General features: G+C 34.2%; 1 protein-coding gene across 2 annotated transcripts in view; it reads left to right on the forward strand.

The window, feature by feature from the left end:
* ADGRA1 (adhesion G protein-coupled receptor A1) overlaps nt 1-19,003 on the forward strand; it is a 284,157-nt gene that overhangs the window by 172,401 nt on the left and 92,753 nt on the right. Inside the window, exon 1 of one of the 2 annotated variants that reach the window (XM_075758193.1) lies at nt 9,074-9,233. The exons of the other annotated variant lie outside the window; for it this stretch is intronic. Within the exon in view, the coding sequence (XP_075614308.1) occupies nt 9,231-9,233 (3 nt within the window). The 5' untranslated portion in view covers nt 9,074-9,230. Of the gene's footprint in view, nt 1-9,073; nt 9,234-19,003 lie in introns of those variants that run through there. 2 annotated transcript variants of the gene reach the window in all.

Consider the following 19,003-nt stretch of genomic DNA (forward strand, 5'->3'; position numbering starts at 1 on the left):
TTCACAGCTTTAGGACACTAAATTAAACATCATCAGTGCAAGAAAGGAAAGGGCTACAGATTTCACGTACAGCTATTGTGATGTCTTCACACAACAATGAAGAAGAAAGTGTAGGAAAATCTTTCTGGCGCTAGAACTCTCTTAAGAACTCGTTTTCTCATGTTGTGTCATGAGCTTTGCTAGTACATTCTCTTGTGCTGTTGTGAAAGCATACTCACTGATCTGCAAAGAAAAAGTAACAATGCCAACTCCATTTTACTTAGCAGTTGAAAGGGCTTGAGAGACCACAAGCCTATCTCCTCTGTAGGTTTCAATAAGTATATACTGAAATAATGAATCAAAATAATATATAAAAATGCATTAAATATTAGTAAGTTCTGAGTTGCTGAAAAGATTATTATAGAAATAAGTTTGTAGGGCACTTCATGCATCATTCCTTCATTTCCCTTGTACTCAGTTTAAGGTTTTTGTCTACATGAAGACACTGGGGAAAATTAATCTGAATGAATTTTGAAAGTGTTTAAGTGAAACTCGAAGTAGGCACCCTTATCCAGAATCAAAGTAGCTTTGATTCAGTTGAATTGAATTAATTTGGAAATGAATTCAGCTAAACTGAATTAAGGCCACTTAGTTATGAAGGAAAGTATCAACAGAAATGTCTAAGTACAGTTTATTCATTTACTTTAAATTAAGACTTTTAATAACTTGTTCTAACTTTTCTTGATCGTCCCTTGCACACATTCACAACACACGTACACTCTCCAGATTTTCCCAAAAATTTTCCTGTGGAGCATAAGAAGCTCATTCTGTAATACTTCTGCCATGTAGAACAAATTTGGTTTTGTTTGCTTAATCAATCTTGAAAACATAAATATTTTTTCTGTGCCTTTTTCTCCATTTTTATCTTTTTATTGCATTCTAGTTGTATTTTCTTCTGTTAAGCCATGCAAGAGGGCTGACTGACCTCTTCCCAAGAAGAAATAAGGTAGATCATTTTAACTGTGAAACTACATACTGAAAAATGCTGTGTGCTTTTTGTCACATGGCATCACTAGACCTCTAAAAGCTGTGTTACAGCTGAAATGGACATTTGAACACAATGTTCAGAAATTGCTTGGAAGTTTCCAGAGCCTAAATGCATGCTCAGAGTGATTTGCTTGACCGTAACAACTTTGAGATGTCTTTATCAATAGTTTCATACTGTTACATAGTAGTAGCTTTCTTATTAATTATCTTACAGTCCCTTGCAGCCTTAAACAAAAATAAATTTAAAATTAAAATGAAAGGATGGAAGAAATTATTCTGGTATTTTTATGATCTATAAACAGCAATAAAATGCAGTAAGTAAAAATTTACTGGTTATGTCACATAACAGGGTCACGCAGCCAACCCAGGCAGACCACAGCATAAAATTTAAGAAAAATACATATTAATTCCTCAAATTTTATCTCTGTAAACAAGTACATGAGTCTGCAGAGCTGAATGAAGGAAAACTTATCAGTGAGAAGCTTCAGGTACATAAAATTTTCATAAAGCTTCTGACAGCACGTGTCAAGATATCTAACTGTTTTTGTCATCTCATATCTATTTATATTTTCCTATGGTATTGGCTCCTAAGTACTTATTTTGTACTACAATCACCTTATAACCCTTAAGCAGCTAGATAAATGCTTAGAGCTGATCTAGTTAGGCTACTGTTTGTTGGAGTAAATCCTGCTTCTTCCTGCTTAATCACAGAGAGCTTTGGCCATATGGCTATTTTTTTAAAGAGGCATCAATCTTGTAGTGTTTGAAAGCAGTGTCTGCATTTTCAGATTCATCATATCTAACTGTATTCAGACAACTTCTTGGCATTTGTTGTCTTTCTACAGGTTGTGAGACTTGTAAAGTAGTGAATCCATCTGATCTGTACCTGTTAGCCAATCTATGGCAAAGTACAGGATACTAGAGTAGTAAATCCTGCTTCAGTGATTATTGCCATAGGCTGGACAGGCCATCTTTCCTGATTGACCTCCCACAGCATTACATATATGCAAATTCATAATAAGAGAAGACTCTTGTATCAAGGACTTACAGTTTGTTTTAAGACCAGCTACTCTATGAAATCCGTGTGCTCTGATATCAAGTCACAATGCCATCCTCTTTCTTTTTTAAATACTACTCCTTACAATGTTTTGAAGAATTAGTCTTTAAAAAAAAAAAAATCTGTGACTATTTTTTTTAATCCATGCCTAAGAATACCTTAGAACTTAAGACCTTCTAAAGCCTTGGCCATAAGGAATTTGCTTATTGATTGAGCAAATCTAGAATAATCACTACAAGTTAAGATAATCTGAACTGTTTTCACCCATTTCTCTTTCACTACTTTTTCAGTCTCTTCTATGATATTTTTATTTCTCTTTACTGTGATGTTTACTTTGTCCTTTTTTTGTGGATTTATTTTTCCATTGATTTTGTTTTCTCTAGAGGAAGGCAATGCATTAGGAACTAGTCAGGTAATTTGTTTCTTTTTCCAATAATGTCCCAGTACTCTCCTTATCACTTAAATTAATCTTTAGTGCTTTTGGGCTAGCATTGAATTTTTTCCTTTCTCTTCTATTGGCAAAAGAAGCTGTCAGACACATCTTGCCCTTCAGCTGCTTGTGATGCTTTTGCTTATGCTCTGCAGATAAGGTGACTGCCATTCTATAATAGGCAGAAAACCTCATGATAAAGATGTTCCTGGTAAGGGCTGAATACACATTTCCATTTTTCCAGTGCAGAAATTTTTCAAGAAATTAGTGGTTTATTAGCCTATAAACACAGAATGTCATCTATTGAGTGTTGTGTGGCTCCCTTAGGCAGAGAGGTATTTGAAAGGTCTATGTTATATGTTTTTTCTGATATTTTTTGTAACACAAATGGAAAGTTTGGTAAAAGAATTATATTTTCAGTAGCTATAAAAATTGATAGTTGTGATTGTCCAAGTTTAAATTTGTTTTGAATGTGGTATTTTTTCAATTAAAATCTAAAAAATTCCATCGGCAATTTTAGACATGAGAAACAAAAACTTTTGCTGAATTGTTTCAATAAGTTAATTGTTTGAATATTCTTCCCATGATTCCCTGAGCAAAATATAATACTGTACAAAATAGTAGGCAGACTGTATATCATGATTGTATTTGGTAAATTAAAAAGATGTCTATTTGCTGGGGGGGGTGGGGGGTGGAAAAAAGGCAGTTTGGCCTTTTTTCTTGTATTCAGTGTTTGCTTAGCCCACAATCAAAATGAAAAAATGCCATTGCTGGAAAAGGATTTATGAACATGAAGACTCATCTTAACTGAGCAGAGGTGCTTACCTTGGCAAGGAGTGATAGCAACACCAACAAGGTAATACACAGGTGCCTCTGTATAAATCTCTGCAGAGGACTCTTCATGTCACATAACAATTTCCCTGAGCTCCCCAAATAAAATAGCTGAGAACAGGTGGGTCCCTCTATAAAGCAATTTAGAGCACCTGTCCTAGACTTCAAATGTCACAGCTAACCCCACATTTACTGAAGCTCAAAATTTTGGTACTTGGACACAGTGGTTTCATATATTCACTGCTCTTTGCAACCACTCTCTAGTACAGACTAACTCTGGAAAACTTAGTTAGTGATGATAACTGATGGACATGACTTCTCTCTGTGTATCTTTATCCAGATGTACCTAAAATTTTAAACCTTTATGACTATTGATGGTGATGCTTACATCCCTCACTTTAGATAAGGTTTCTTACCAAGTTTCCAAATTACTTTTGTCACAGCAATAATAACAGTAGCTTATGCAGCTACTTGATGAAACTATTAGCAAACAGGTTTAGGAGGAAGTTTTTGGACAAATTTTTTGGCCAAACACTTCCATGTTTTTCTTTGAGTTCAAAGAAGTCAACAAAGGTTTCTCAGGTGGCAGAATATGTTGCACTGTCTTGTGATTCTGACTTCAATTTTCAAAAGATAAGAATTAGAGAAGCCTGCATTATGCTTAATATTGATACTATTATTCATTTTTTTAATTCAATGAAAACCTAGTTCACATTGTTAGGGACCAAATCCTGTCATGAATTCCTTTTCACAGCCCAGTATAAGATATTGACAAAGGTTAGTATAACATTGACAAAGCTATTAAAATGTTGAAAGTGTACAGGTCAGGTATTACAAGAAATGACCCGTAACTTTGAGGAAAAAGAATCAAATTAGCTCTGAACACAGCAATATCTTTATTAGCATTCTACTCAGCAATGTAGTATGTTTTTAAAATTGTACACTAACTGTGTGATAATGCATGTAAAAAAGATAAAGGTGTAAGTTTTAACTGGTTTTGTCAAGTGCTTTGAAAACAGATTGATGCTGAGATAAACTACTGCTACTTGGAGGACACAAGGGAAATTTCTTACTTGAAGAGGATGAGTCCATTTTACCTCTGGTAAATATATGGTAAGCTGGGTGTAGTGGAGATGCAACTTAATTTCTTTGACAAGTAACATGCATCATTGTGAAAAAGGGAGGAGGATTTTATTAGCTGCCTAGGTTATCAGATAATGCTCTGTCAAAAAATGAAGCATAGTTTAACAAGGTTTCTTAAAATACAATTTCAGGTTAAAATCTGGCTTCTAATGAACAGCAAGGTTTCTCAATGTTTTCAGGGAAATAGGATGTCATTCTGATTCAAGAAGTCTGTGAGAGAGGCATGGTACAATCTCCTTCAAGCAAAATAGTTAAGAGTTTAACCTACTGATACTGTTCCAGTAATCTTATATAAAGATTGACCTGTGGCCTCAGTATTATGAGAAATTGTGCATGTCTAGTATAATGGAAAAGAAGGAAAAATTGTGGTTCTTGCTATACACTTGTAATGCACCTTACCAGGACTTCATGGGAAGTACTTCAATGGATAGAAGGTAGTATTTCCAGATGTTTTGGGAGAATTTGAGAGGTAGGAGCCACATGCAAAGTATATTTCAGTAATGAAGGAATTAAAAAATTAAATATAATTAATAACATTAAATTGTGAGCAATTGACTTCAGCTTTCATGTTTAAAAAAAAAGCGCAGCATGAACTTTTACATTGATCGAAATTCTAATGATCAATGAAAATTATTGGAAACTTTACCCTTTACATCTTTCCTCAGTTCCCTTTTGGGGAAGCTGTATTCTTTTTCTTTTTTCCATGGACTTCCAACAGATCAACCAAGATAACGATGTGTAGATAAGACTTTCAAACTTCACAGGCAAAGTAAATTCTTTAGCTCGCACTGAAATCTTTCCAGCAAACTTGGAAAACCAGCCAAAATATTACGCCTGGTTATGTACAACACTAACCGAGCAACCTTCAGTTCATGTGTTTAGTATTCACCTGTTTACTTTTGCATCACTGGTGTTTTTGTTGTGAAAGCACTAATTAATTTCCTCCAAATTAAAGAAATTCAATGAATAATCTTTAGACAGATTCCTTGGAGACCATCTCAATAACAACTAGATAGATAATTAGAAAACAACTAGATTAGATAATTGGAAAAATACTATACATAGTACACATTGAGCCAAAAGTTCTTTTTACTGTTGAATTGCTATAGGTTCTTTTTACTCAGCAAAGTTTTTGTATTATTTAAACAAATGCAATATAAACCATGTACAAATAGCTCACCAACTGCTCCATTAAGTTTTATAAATACGTAAATTACAATAAGTACTACAACTGACATAAAGGAAGCTGGATAAAACTTCACTCATATTTCAGAGTTTTTTAGTAACAGCATACTTCAGTCCTAAATATACAAATCAATCAAAATAAATGTATTGCTATAATGAAATAGGATAAAAGATGTGCACATTCACAGTGCATTTACTGTGCATAGTTTACCAGAAAATAATTGTAAAAGCCCTCCAGGGTCACTAACAAGAACTGACCAACAGAGTATGAGGATTCACATATTGTACAGCTATTGAAAAAATCTGCCCAGTCATTCTGCCAGTCAGATCTCCCATAGTTACATATTTAAACAATAGAATAGCTGTCTTTTTGTTATCTTGTAATTTACTAGTTCTTCTTTAGGTTCTTTTGTCTCTGTTTGCAACAATTCAATATTGTGTCAAAAGTTGTGGTAAATTATATTAATCGGCTCTTGTATATTTTCCTGCTTTTCTTTAACAAAGGTTAGTTCATATTGGGCTAATAACTTTCAATGGTTAATATTCATGCGAGTCAGCCAAGGAGAAATATTAAACCTTTTCTTTTCCTGATTACTGGTAATCAGGGGATGTATGGGGAAAAATGACTCCTATTACCAACGTTATAAACCACAAATCCTTTTCTTGAAAGGATTGCAAGTAAGGAAGGTGTGCCCACTACTGCTCGCTCTTGGTTTGTTTGCATTGTTGACATTAGCATGAAGAGCAAGCAATAACTCTATGCTGGTGCTTTCTGCTTTTCTTACCACTGCAGGTTGTAGAAAATAGAGATCTGTTGTGTCATCAATCTTGTTAGAAGTGGTCTGACTTTTTCTTCTTTTTTGGAAATGTTCGCTAGATCAAAATTAGGTGGAGAGGTTGAAATAAATAATTATTTACTTGCTGTGGCTGATGCATTCTGCGCTGACCTTATCAGGATCAAAGAGATTTAGTATCAGTAAGGATAATACTAAAAAGATAGTAAAATATGCTTGCATAAATGATGCATTGAAAGTGTTAGTTTCAACAGGGGTGAATAATTGATATGCAAATAAAATTGAAGTCTGTTCAGAGGAGAAAAAAGCATTAGAATTTATCTGAAGTTTTATGTAAATAATTTCCTTACTGTTGTAGTTGCCACAGGTTTGATGTAAAATATTTACATAATAGAAATTATAGTGTGCTCTACCTACTTTCACGTGGTGAGCAGCTAGCAATCTCATAGAACAGGAAACTTTGTTGCTGCCCTTTCTTCCACGTTTAGATTAGTTCCATGTCTCTTTGAAAGCTTGAAATGAATTCACTTTTAATGTTTTGTGGTTTGCCATAATATATAAAGAAGTTGTGAGAAACACACTGGGATACGAGAAGAAGGAACCAGCAGTTACTTATCTGTCTTAATATATTAAAATTCAAACTTCTGTCTTAAAAGTCATTGAGAAAAGAAAAAATAGTCACTTTTATCAAAATCTATTTGATGTGAAAGTCTGAAAGTACCACAAGGGATTTATAAATTTGGGGACCATTTTTTCTAAACACTTCAATGCACATACAATTTTTTTTATCAGTTAGCATCTTATGGCAGCATGCATTTACCTGTCAGGGAAGCAAGGGGGGAAAAAAAAAAATCATTTAGTCTCCCTCTAGGAGAGAGAGACTTGTAGACATTACCAGTGACTGGAAACTGAATAAAGTGTTTGTCTGCCTACAGTCATGCTAAACAGGGGAAAGCAGTGGGGAAAAAAATCATTTGTAGAATGATTTAGATTATTGTTATAGAATGTATATACATACATATATATGTGTATGTGTGAAAGAGATTCTTGGTGAAAAGTTTCTTCCAGAGATTTAAATTAAATCTTATTAGTTTTGTACTCTGTGGTGCCAATATGGAATCCAAGTGACCTCACTAGCGCTGTTGCATTCCTTTTCAGTACAGATGATCTTACTGGTAAATTCTATTTATGTGAAAACAAATAAACCCCCATAAACAAAGACACCCTCCAAAAAACAAACAAAAACCAGAACAGAATAGTGAAGGGCTGCTCCAGATCTTTTTAATCATCTGCATTTGGACAACAGAAAAATTCAAGAATAAAAGTTTATCCTAACATGGATTTTCTGCTTTTTGGCTTTCATTAATATGATTTTAGTCTTGTTTGCAGCGGTTGGGTTTTGGTTTGTGGGTTTTGATTTTTTTTTTTTTTTTAAAGTCATGGATACTCTTTAGTGGTTAGTTTCAGGCCATTCTCTTCTTTCTTGTTTCTGTTCTTCTTTCTCTTGTTTGAATTTCAGCATTATCTGTCCTCCTTACTAACTGGTCAAAACTTTCACCAGTTTTGAAATAAACAGTTGGCTACTTTCATTTTGATGTTTAATGTCTTCCAGAACGGTGTAGATAATCTTTCTTGATGGTGAACCCATTTGGGCTCATGTGCCACCCTTGTAACACATCTCAGGCCATCACTGGGGTGAGTCTTATAATGCTTTAATTTTGTTTTCTAGCTTCTTTTAAGAGAAAACTTCTTTCCACACTTCTCTAACTCTGCAGAACTAGCAGGAATTCTTACTTCTTGTCTATTTCTTGGTCTGTTCTTGCTGCTAGCTCAAAGTATTATGGAGGGACTGATGAACCTTCTCCCAAACTCCCTCTTTCTTACTCTGTATTCCACTAACCAGAAGTCATCTTCTTTGCTTGTGACATTTTGTGAATTTTGAGCTGTCAGACAGCATTTTCAAAAAATCAAACCAACCCCCTCACCCCCATGTAACAGAAAATATCCTGCTTTGTTGAACTGTTGGAAGCTAAATAGATACTCCAAAGGAGGAGTGTGGAAAATATGATCACATATATAGCAGAATTTATTTTCCTAATCTCTTCCTGGTGAATCTGACAAATTAAAATACTAGCTCTAGTACTAGCTGACTTTTCTCCCACAGTTTTATAAGTCAAAAGACACAATGAAAGCTTTAATACACAGGTTATTTTGTTTGCCTCTCAATAGAGACAGAAGACAGTATTAGAATTTGTTTCAGTCTGTATCATTTAGAAGCAAAACTGGGTCACTATTGTTGTTGACTAATTTTTACTACTGAGAATGATGTTATCAGAGTTTAGTGATGAGTCTACATTTGCTAAAAATGGGTGATTTTTTTTAATGAGTCACTGATGCATTATCCGTCATTAGAGACCTGTCTTAGACATCTGAACTAAATTGCTCCCTTCTTTATTTTTAATCAGGAAAATGTAGCATAATTTTTCCAGTCTCCCATAATTTTCTCAGATTATAATGACTTGAAAGACATTCTGTTTGCCTATAATTATTTGTGCTAGAAGTTGAAAGAAACTTAAGTTTTATGTTGTTACATTTCAGCTGTAGATATGTTTGTCACAACTGAAGTCCTAGAAAGTGAAATCATTTGCATACGTAAGGAATGACAGACAAAGCCCATGGGCAAGCTTCTAGACAGTACACGCTTCCCAACACTGTCGCTAAAATGCTTGAGTTTTAGCCTATACAGACCCCCCTAAAGACTGAAATGGTAATTCAGTTTTCATATCCATTTAATTCTTGTTTTTTTTCTGACAAGAGTGGCAGTATGGTTGCCAAATCCAATTGTGATAAAGTTTTATTTCTGTGTGGACAAATGAACAGTAAGAATTAAACGAAAATGTGTAAGTAATTTTATATGGCACATTGATTGAACAGGCTAAGTGAATAAGGTGTTTGACTACTACTTTTAAAGCTAGATTCAATCTGGTAGTATAAATGTGAGAATTCCTGAATAATTCCATTTCTAGCAGACAGATACTGAAAGAAGCTGTCTCTTTCCATAACTTCTGCTCCCCTGTGAAGAAGAGGATACACCAGAACAGCTACTTACACTCTGGAAGTGCCATTCCTACTTGAAGTTATAGACTCTAGAAATAATTTGTTTTGAAGCTCAAAGTGCACTGACATACAAAATTTTAATGACACATTGTTATCAAAATATCCTTTTCAGATTAAAAATAAAAAAAGATAATTTCAAATTATTTTCAGCTACTTGTGAAACTAGAAGTAAACTTCTTTTTTCAAAAGTTAGTGGTAGCTGTCATATTTACCAAGTTAGATTTTTATTACCTTTAGTTTATTATCCTTATTTTATCTTTAGTTTCTATGGCATTATACAATCTCAAGAATTTCAGTAGACTATGTCTCTCTCCTGTAGTGAGAACACAACTACAAAGTAAATAATCCTTCATGCAGGTGTGACACTTCTTTTTTTTTAAATCCAGCTGGAAAGTAAATAGGAGAGGGAAGGTAATATACAGATTCCCCTTACAAGGATGAAGAGTTTGGGGTAATTAAAACTAATTTCTATGCTGCTTCTTCACTGTAGCTACTGAAATTAATGAAATAATATACTGCAATTAATTTAAATCTTCAATATTTCAATCTTCTTACTCATCACCCTGGTCACTGCGTTATTTATCAAACAAGTTAAAGTTACAAATCCAACCAAAGAGGAAATTTTCTTCCACCTTTGAGAAATATAAGTCTTGATGCCTGTTCTTACAAAAATAACTCATTTCAGGGATCTGAACTTGGGCATAGAGATACATTCCAAAAGGTTCAGATTTGGTAAGTGTTGAAAAATCTCTTAGAAAAACAGTCTTCAGGAACACCATTTATTTTTGGTTTTTCTCTAGAAAAATGATCTCCAGTTTTTCATCAGAAATCAGACCCTCCAAAACACTTCAGAATATCATTAGTTTCTGACTGTTGACTCCTGTTTCACGATTTATCTATCTGTAGTGAATTCCCTAAAGGCTAAGACCATCTGGTCCTTCAGTTTATTTAACTGTTTCTCAGTTTTTGTGAGCCTTGAATTAAAACTGTCAGGCTCAAGGTTTGTAACCATAATGATTTCTTAGACATCATTAATTTTAATGTTTCCAGGATCTGTTCCATTTTTGCTCTTACTCTTATCTCCCACAGGAGTAAGAGCTTCCTTTCTTGTAGAATGTACTTTGAAAGTGGATTAAAATGAAATGAGTGGGAGGGGAATCACTGAGTTGCAATCCAAATCTTTATCAGAGTTATTTTAAATTGTCATATTCCATATTTCATATATGAAATAGCTGTTTATGCATTTTCTTGCTTTCATTTAACCTTCCATTACACATAAATAATTCTATTTTGCCAGTGGGCAAACCTCCTCTGATGTAGGTGATGATTATACATAGTAAGGGAGCATGTAACAGTACATTAATAATTAACACCTTATGTAAGGGTTAACAAGCTAGTCTCAAAATACCTCTGGGAGGCTAAGTATTATTGGGTTTTTTAATTGAGAAGATGAAGCTTGTTTGATATGAAGAGGGATTGACTTAAGTATTCAAGGGTTCAAGTGCTTTCCAGTCAAGACTAAATAAGAGATACTAAAGCAGAGAGGATGTTATTCTTCTCTTCCCTCCTATGGCTCTGGTACTAAGGCCAAGACAAAGATTTTGTTCGGTTATTTTTTGCTGATTTAGAAATTTGAAAGAATGATCAAAATTATTATAGGTCATAGAAATACAAAAGATGTAACAAAAATGTAAGCACTGAAAAGTCATTTATATAGCCATTGTAGCCATTACAAATAACATTGCTTTTTTTCTGTGTACAGACACTGACATAATGCCGATGTTCTCTTTCACCTCCCTTCTATAGGAATTGAATGTTTAATATACACGCAGTTAAACTTGCACGTTAACGTGCAGTTAAACTTGCAGTTAAATCTTTTGCTCTACTGGCAGAACTAGTTTCCATTTACTATCCCAGTGAAAGAGAGTGAAATCTTAAATATGTTTTTCAGGGATCTTTTATGATATATATTGTAGGTTAGTCTTGCTATTGATTTAAAAAAGTCTTAATAGTTCAGTAAAAAATACTTTGGGGGTCATTATCACTGCATAAATACAGAAGTTTAATATTGATATAGAAATGAAAGATGAAAATATATATATTGATCATGACTTTATTGTGACTGTTATAAATGCTCAGAGCAAGAACTTAAATAGTTAGTAGATAAATCACAGATATGTCTAGGGATCTGTGGTGGTTTGCTTGCATTTTTCTTTTAAGATACAGGAACCTTAAATATTATTCTTTTAGAAAGTGGAATTGTCCCATATGATAAAATATTTAAGAAAAAGACTAGCATATAATATGAACCTTGGGTCACATCATCTATTCCTCAAGTCCATATTTTCCCATTGCTACTATCACAGCTCCTTTGGTTTCCGTTGTTGTGGCCTGTATCACATGTTTATTCACAGAATGAGCAAGATTCCAAATGAACAAGTGTCTCCCAGACCTTAATAAGTGATCCTGTGTAAGGATCTCTGTACTTTTTCACTTGATAGACTTGCAGTTCTTCTTTTTGGTGGCTCTCCCATCTCAGGTGTCCCAAGACCCTTGAAGAAAGGTATGATGCTTTCATTAAAACTTACAAGCTCATCTAAACTAGGACAAGAATATTGCATTTTTAAAAATTGAGTTATCTGCTGAAATATCACTTCAACTGTATTTCACACTTTAATATTAATGATTTTTAGAAGTGGTTTGCCTGGAGGAGGGCAGCAGACTCACAATTCTAAATATGTTAATCTGTATATAAAAGAGAAGGCTTTTAAGGAATATTCAGTACTTGGTTTAAGACAATTTTTTTCTTTTTTTTTCTTTTTTTTTGTCAGAAGAGGAGGTAGTGTTAGGATTTTAGCAGCCCATATTATGTACCAGGTGGTGCTCTCATAATAGCCAGTTTCACTGCTTAGAAAATCAAGGAGACACTCTTATTCTTTAGTTAAGATAAAGTTGGCCTACTCGTTCATGGGGTAGAAATATGCTCTGCCCATGGTGTTAGAGTGGAGGTGACGGGTAATCTTTTGTGTGGGTTACCAGGGGAAAGAAAATTCTTAGCCTATTTTCTCTTCCTTTTTCTTCTTGCTAAAAGATGGAGAGGACTAAGAAAGTAGAGCCACAAAACACATCTTGGCTATTCCAAGTACAACTTGGCTTTTATTACAAAGATGTAGTTGGTTGTTCAGAATCATGCATCACTGCTAGATACCAGCATATAGATTGGTTTTGTGACTTAGCATCACCAAGATAATCATGACCTGTGTATGGCTGTTAACAGGATACAAGAGAGAAGTTGCCTTTTGGTTTTACAACACAACACGACACGCTTTAAACATGAGTCTGGTATTTGAGCTGTGTTTCATCACAGTTACAGAAAATGGCCAGGACACGAGCTTGAGCATAAGAAGGAGCTTCCCTTTAAAATACTGTGTTTGTATGATGGGCAGATAGTTGCTGCAGTTCTGTCTGCAGAAGACTCTTCTGTTCTGCAGATTGCTCTCTTCTAGGTGTCCAGGAATGTTCAATATAGTCAAATTCTATAACTACTTGAAAGAAGATCTGGTACAACATATTTTGGAACAGAAAATTAGGGAAGTCTCTGCAATGGGCATTAGACAGGTAGAACAGGAGCAATGTGTTACCATAAAGTGGAATAGATGAAAAAAGGAAGGACTGCCAAGTACTTCTAGTTGCATAATATAGTTCTAGCCATGTTAATAATATTCCTGGTGTTTCTTCTGCCTTTTGATGAGGAGTCTACCCCAGCTATACAAATACAGCCATATTCATCAAACTTTTTTTAAGCTTTCTTTTCCCATAGACAGATGAATTAATTCATCATTTCATCATTAGTAACATTGTTAGCAGGCCTCCCCTATTTCTTGCTGATAAGTACTGCTCATCACTCTTGTAAGTAATGCATTCAGATCGGAAGAGTATGTCTTAAAAGCTACTATTTATCCATAATGTAAGGCTTTATTCTGTACATAAAAGAAAATTGTAGTTAAAGTCAGTTAAAGAAGACAAAGTTGGGACAAATATTTTATTTTCTCAAGCTGGATCAGTTTGGCACATCTGTGCTTTTTTATTATTTATTTCTACATTTAATCTAAAAGCCTATGTTATTCTTGGGAATACTGGCTAATTTTTCCTTGTTCAGAACCATTAACAATTTTTAAGAAATACACTCTTCAGAGTGTATATCACTTTGCACTATCATAACAATCACTTCTTAGTTCCATGTGAAGTCCTTTGTACAACCTTCCTATAAGTACCTGTTGTTTTTGTTGAGCTGTCTAAGCATAATTAATGGAACTCTCCTAGTGGCAAGGGTTGAATGCTAATTTGTCATAGAAAGTTTGATAGAAGGGTTTTGCACTCCTTGTACCTGAGTGCTACTATAGCAGTACATTTATGTTTAGAAGATATAATTATTATTTCACGTTAAGCATCAGCTAAATAACCCAAATGAGTAAGACAGCATGGAGTCCTGCTTTGTCAATTAGAAATTACTGAATTAATAATATTTAACATTAATACTATTGTGAGACATCATGAAAATAAGGTCACTTGTCCTAGTGATTTTAAATTAAAACTTTTTATGTAAAGACATCAGTAGAATATGTAGAATTTCCTGTGTAAGATCTTGTTTCATTGTAGATTTTTAGAATCACATCTTTAACTCATATATTTTCAATGGTATTAATCAGTTTACAGCAGTGGAAGTTCCACCTGTAAAGACTAAAACTGCGATCGCTACATTTATACTGAATATTAAATTGTGGTTTATTCTGGGTTTGATTCCTAATTCAAACTGTTTCCATTTCAGTTTCAAAAAACTTTAACTGTAACTTGCAATACAGCGTAGTCCCGTGTTGAAATTCTGTCATCTATGTCAGAGATTAGTGTTCTGGTCCAGCTCACCTCTAATATGTATTTCAAGCAGAGCTGAGCCTGCATGTAATTACCTCAGTTAGTTGGCTTAGCTGATTCCTGAGCTTTGGGACAAAGAAAAAGTGCAGGAATTTTCCAGAAAAGAAGAAAAAGCATTTTCAGCTTTTCCATACTCCAGCATCTATATCCTTTCAGATTATGTGACCAGAGACCAGGAAGATGGAGGAGGACTGTATAACCGTATGCATGGGCTAGGTTATGATCAGCCACCCTCAAACGGGGTCATTGTTGGGATGTTCCTTTGGTTAGTTTAGTTTGTCCTTGCTTTTCTACCTTGAATGTTTACCCTTGGACAAAACCTAGGTCTCAGGTTTACTAATATCCTTTTGCCACTTCACACATTGTCAAGTGATTGTTCAGGTGCTAAAATAAAAATCTCAGTAGAGTTTTAAATTAAGGATTAGAACATAGCTGTAAATTAACAGGAATATGATTATCTACAGCTATGCAAAGAGTGAAAATTAACACTGATTGCTAGGAATGACTGGATAGATACTTCTCTGTTTACAGTTATTAACTACATGCTGCTTGAAGGGTATTTGTCTCGTTTTCTCATTTACAGGTGATAAATTATTTCCAGAATGTAAAATAAGCTTTACCTTTTTCAATAATAGGATATGTTTAGTGCAATGCCATTGAAGGATATTTTACCACAAGAGGGGAATACATTTGCCTATGCCTATCAGGAAAAGGCATCCAAACACAAATCTACAATTCTTAGGCTTTGGGACTGTTTATATGACAAAATGCATTATTACAAAGAAGATTGACAAAGTTAACTTGATTCTCCCATGTTGTGCCTTATTAAGCACTCTATCTCAATATTACAGACTTAATTAGCTGGAATCATAGTTACATCACCTTCAATGGTGGGGATAATTGATGTGAGTTGAAGCAAGTCTAATATGCTTGACCTTCAGTTAGTTTTGTGAATGGTTAAGAATTTAAATGCATACTGTATTTACCATCTTACTGAAGGTTCAAACTGATCAAGTCTCCAAAAGAAAGAGCTGCAGATGTCAACGCTGAGGAAGTCAACTGCAGGCATACACACACTTGAAATAGAGCTAGAAATTGAACTTCTTCCTGGACTTGAAACACCTATTTAAAAATACTTCTGGCTAGAGCATTTGCCCTTATATCTCTGGAAGGAAATACTGATCAAAGCAGTAACAGGTTGTCAGTAAAAAACAAAAGCAAAAAAAGTAAAAAGACAGTTTTGTGCTTAATGTCATATTCTAAATATACCAATATTAATTATCTTCACAAAATTAACTCTGCCTGCTAGTTCCTTCACAGTTTTTACATATGGTTTTCATATCCAATGCAGACAGTGAAAACAGCCTCAGCTCTTTCACAACAGAGTATCCTCCCCCTGTTCCACTGCAGGTCTTGAAAAGTCACAACCTACATATATACTATGGGAGGAGGTAGATCTTCTAAGTGGCCTTTGCTCATTTCTCTATGTGGGATACAGTCAATGAATTTCAAAGGCTTCTGTAAAGATACGGTGTTTACCTTGTATAAATATAATTCCTAACTAACTGATGCTGAACCTAGTATACATTGGTAAAGAACTAAGAACATACAAATGGCCCAGACTAAAGATTAATCAACTTGTTTTGTAGTCTTTGGCAGTAGCTAAAATAAAGTGCTTGGAGAAAGGTGTTGGAATAGGGCTAGCCTGAAGAGAGCATCCCAGAACATTTCTCCAGCCTCCACCACTTTGCAGCTCTGGGTTTGCTTGCGCAGTCTTGACTAGGGAAATATCTTATAATGAGTTATTATTAGGGGCTTTATTCTTAGAGAAAAAGGCAGAATTGTCACTTAGGATAAACTATGTTTTAAACCTCAGGTGAAGCAGGGATTTGGTCTGTGACTGTTGGGCATACTGTTGTACTTTTTTGTGCTAATAGCTCAGCTAGAAAAGACAGTAGAGCACTGAACCTTAGCGAAAGTCAGATGCTGAATCTGTAATAATGTTTGTGTTTCAGTAAATGACAGCTGAGAAACTTTCTCAGAACAGAAAATGAGAAGACTTCTTAAAGTCTTACTGTTACTAATGAAAATTACAGTGGTTTCAGTATTGCATAGTGCATATTCTGCTAAAATAGTATACTTAAGATCTGGTATTTGTGTGATCTGATGCACTTGGCTGAAAGGCCTGATATACACTGCCTTGCCTGTAAATGGTCATGACAGAACTATGTCAAAGGAGCTGCCTCTCATATGTAGTTGTTTTATTTTTAGGACCTAAAGAAAGCTTATAGTGTTCTTGTGTTGAGAAATGAATTTAATAATTATTATCACTAAAATATTATTAAATTAGAAATAATTGTGCAATTCTTGTAGGGTCCTAGAAATGACTACTTAAGATGAGAGCTAAGAATCATCTTTCAAATACTGCAAAATAGCTGCACTGGCTTTGAAGTTACTAAACTTACTCTCTAATACAATATGTAGTAAGGATTTAGTGATGCGCTATTGCCTGAGTTCTGTAGAAATTATCTTGCTTTTGTATAACTCTCCCTGAGAATTTTGACTTAGGGCTTTTAAAAACACACACACACACATATATATACACACTTAAATGTCTATATATTAAGTATAATAATAGCAAAACTATAAAAATCTATGCTTAATCTTGACTGTTCACAAATATATTCATGAATAGCTTCACAGTTTAAGAAATATTGCTGTCATGGTCTGTTGTAGGTGAAAGTTGTCACTTGCTCCTCTGATATTTCTTTATGATTTGTTGGCAGCTAAGATGAGGTCTTACTCTTTTGGATAATCTGACTATATTATTTTATTTGGGTAGCATTTTAGAGATACCTTGAGATTGCACTAGAGCTGTCTTTTAGTAGATCAGGAAATGGAAAACACAGGCTAACATACTTACATTGCTATTTTTATTTTGGGAAATTAATTTTAATGCTATGTAGAAGCATTATGTGCACAAACCTATGTGATACTTCGGGTTCAAGGACCAGTGATTTTCAGCTGTTCTGGTTCCTGGGACATTAGTATAGTTTCACTGGTGGTGTAGACCAACTTAGAAACTTTACTTCCATTACTTGGTATATGGTATCTATGAATTTGCTTTTCTTAGTACTTTTTTATAGACCTCTTAGAATTAGTCCACAGATTCTCAGAGATCCATGGTCCACATGTTGAAATCTGTTGACTAAATAGGGTTGACATAATTCATCAGCTAGCCAGGCAATGAAATTTATGTTATTGGCTTTTTGCCTGTGAAGAAGGCTCAGATGGGGAAGAGGAAAAATTAGCTCTCTTCATATTTTATTTCTATTGGACTAGCAGCTCCAAATTTTTTTTTTACACTTCAGCTTTATAAGCTTTCCATACTTTTAGGTGGAGTGCTTTTAGTTGTCTAGCTTGCCTTTATAAAACTGACATGTTTTGTATCAAATAGATGGTTGCTTCAATATATCATAAAACACAATCACTTTTCTATAAAAATGGACTAATCTGTTCTTCATACCCTTTGACAAATTCATTTTACAAGCAACTACAAAATACTGCATTTCACTCTGGTAGGCCATAAGTTGTATATATTGAGTTACAATACCCTGACAGTGGTCTTCTGTATCCAGGAAGAGTAAGTTCCCAGTAAACAATATATAAAACTCTTAGCCAGAGATTGTTACTAGAAATTGCCTTGTATAGCAGTAGATCTTTAGTCTTCTGTGATTGTCATCTTCTGAATCTTCTAAATTATACTTAAAAGGAAAAAAACAAATTAAAAATCCACAATTCCTTATTTCTACATTAGTCATTAAATAATAAGTACTTCAGATATTTGAGTGAAATGTGGATTTTTGATATTAGAAGCCTGTAATTATTCATAATGTTGTCTTCCACTCTGTTATGACATATCCTAAACCTCAAGTGTCCCATATAGAGAAGACTGCTAACAAAAGACATCCATTAGTTGTAAAAAATAGTCCCCTGATAATATTGGAGTTTATCTCATTTGCTTGAGAAGATAACATGATCATTCCTCATAAAAAGGGAAAACCAAAAATACTTCAATGGCCTCTGTGTTGATTTTATGTGCAGGCAGGTATTTCCTTTATTGTATTTTATTATGACAGGTAAATTTTCATACTGTCTATCTCATTCTAAAGAGAAATGCCAAAGAATTAACTACTTTAGATCATTCAGTTATGTTCCACGTGATCACACCACTGTATCTTAATGTTATATTTTACTTCCACAGAATTTAAGAATTCTTCTAAGAACAGATGCAAAACAGGCTTCAATATTGCCATAGAATAAATACAAAGATTTCCTTAGTCTCATGCAGTAAATAGAAATACTGTATTTAGAAATACTTTATAATATTTCAGGAGGACATTGGCATGAGCCAACAAGACATTTTAAATAACAGATTGGGAGGAGGGAGGAGGGTGAGGGGGACTGTTTCTGTCTTCTCTCAGTTGG

The sequence above is a fragment of the Balearica regulorum genome, chromosome 7 (genome assembly GCF_011004875.1).
Source record: "Balearica regulorum gibbericeps isolate bBalReg1 chromosome 7, bBalReg1.pri, whole genome shotgun sequence".
NCBI lineage: Eukaryota > Metazoa > Chordata > Aves > Gruiformes > Gruidae > Balearica > Balearica regulorum.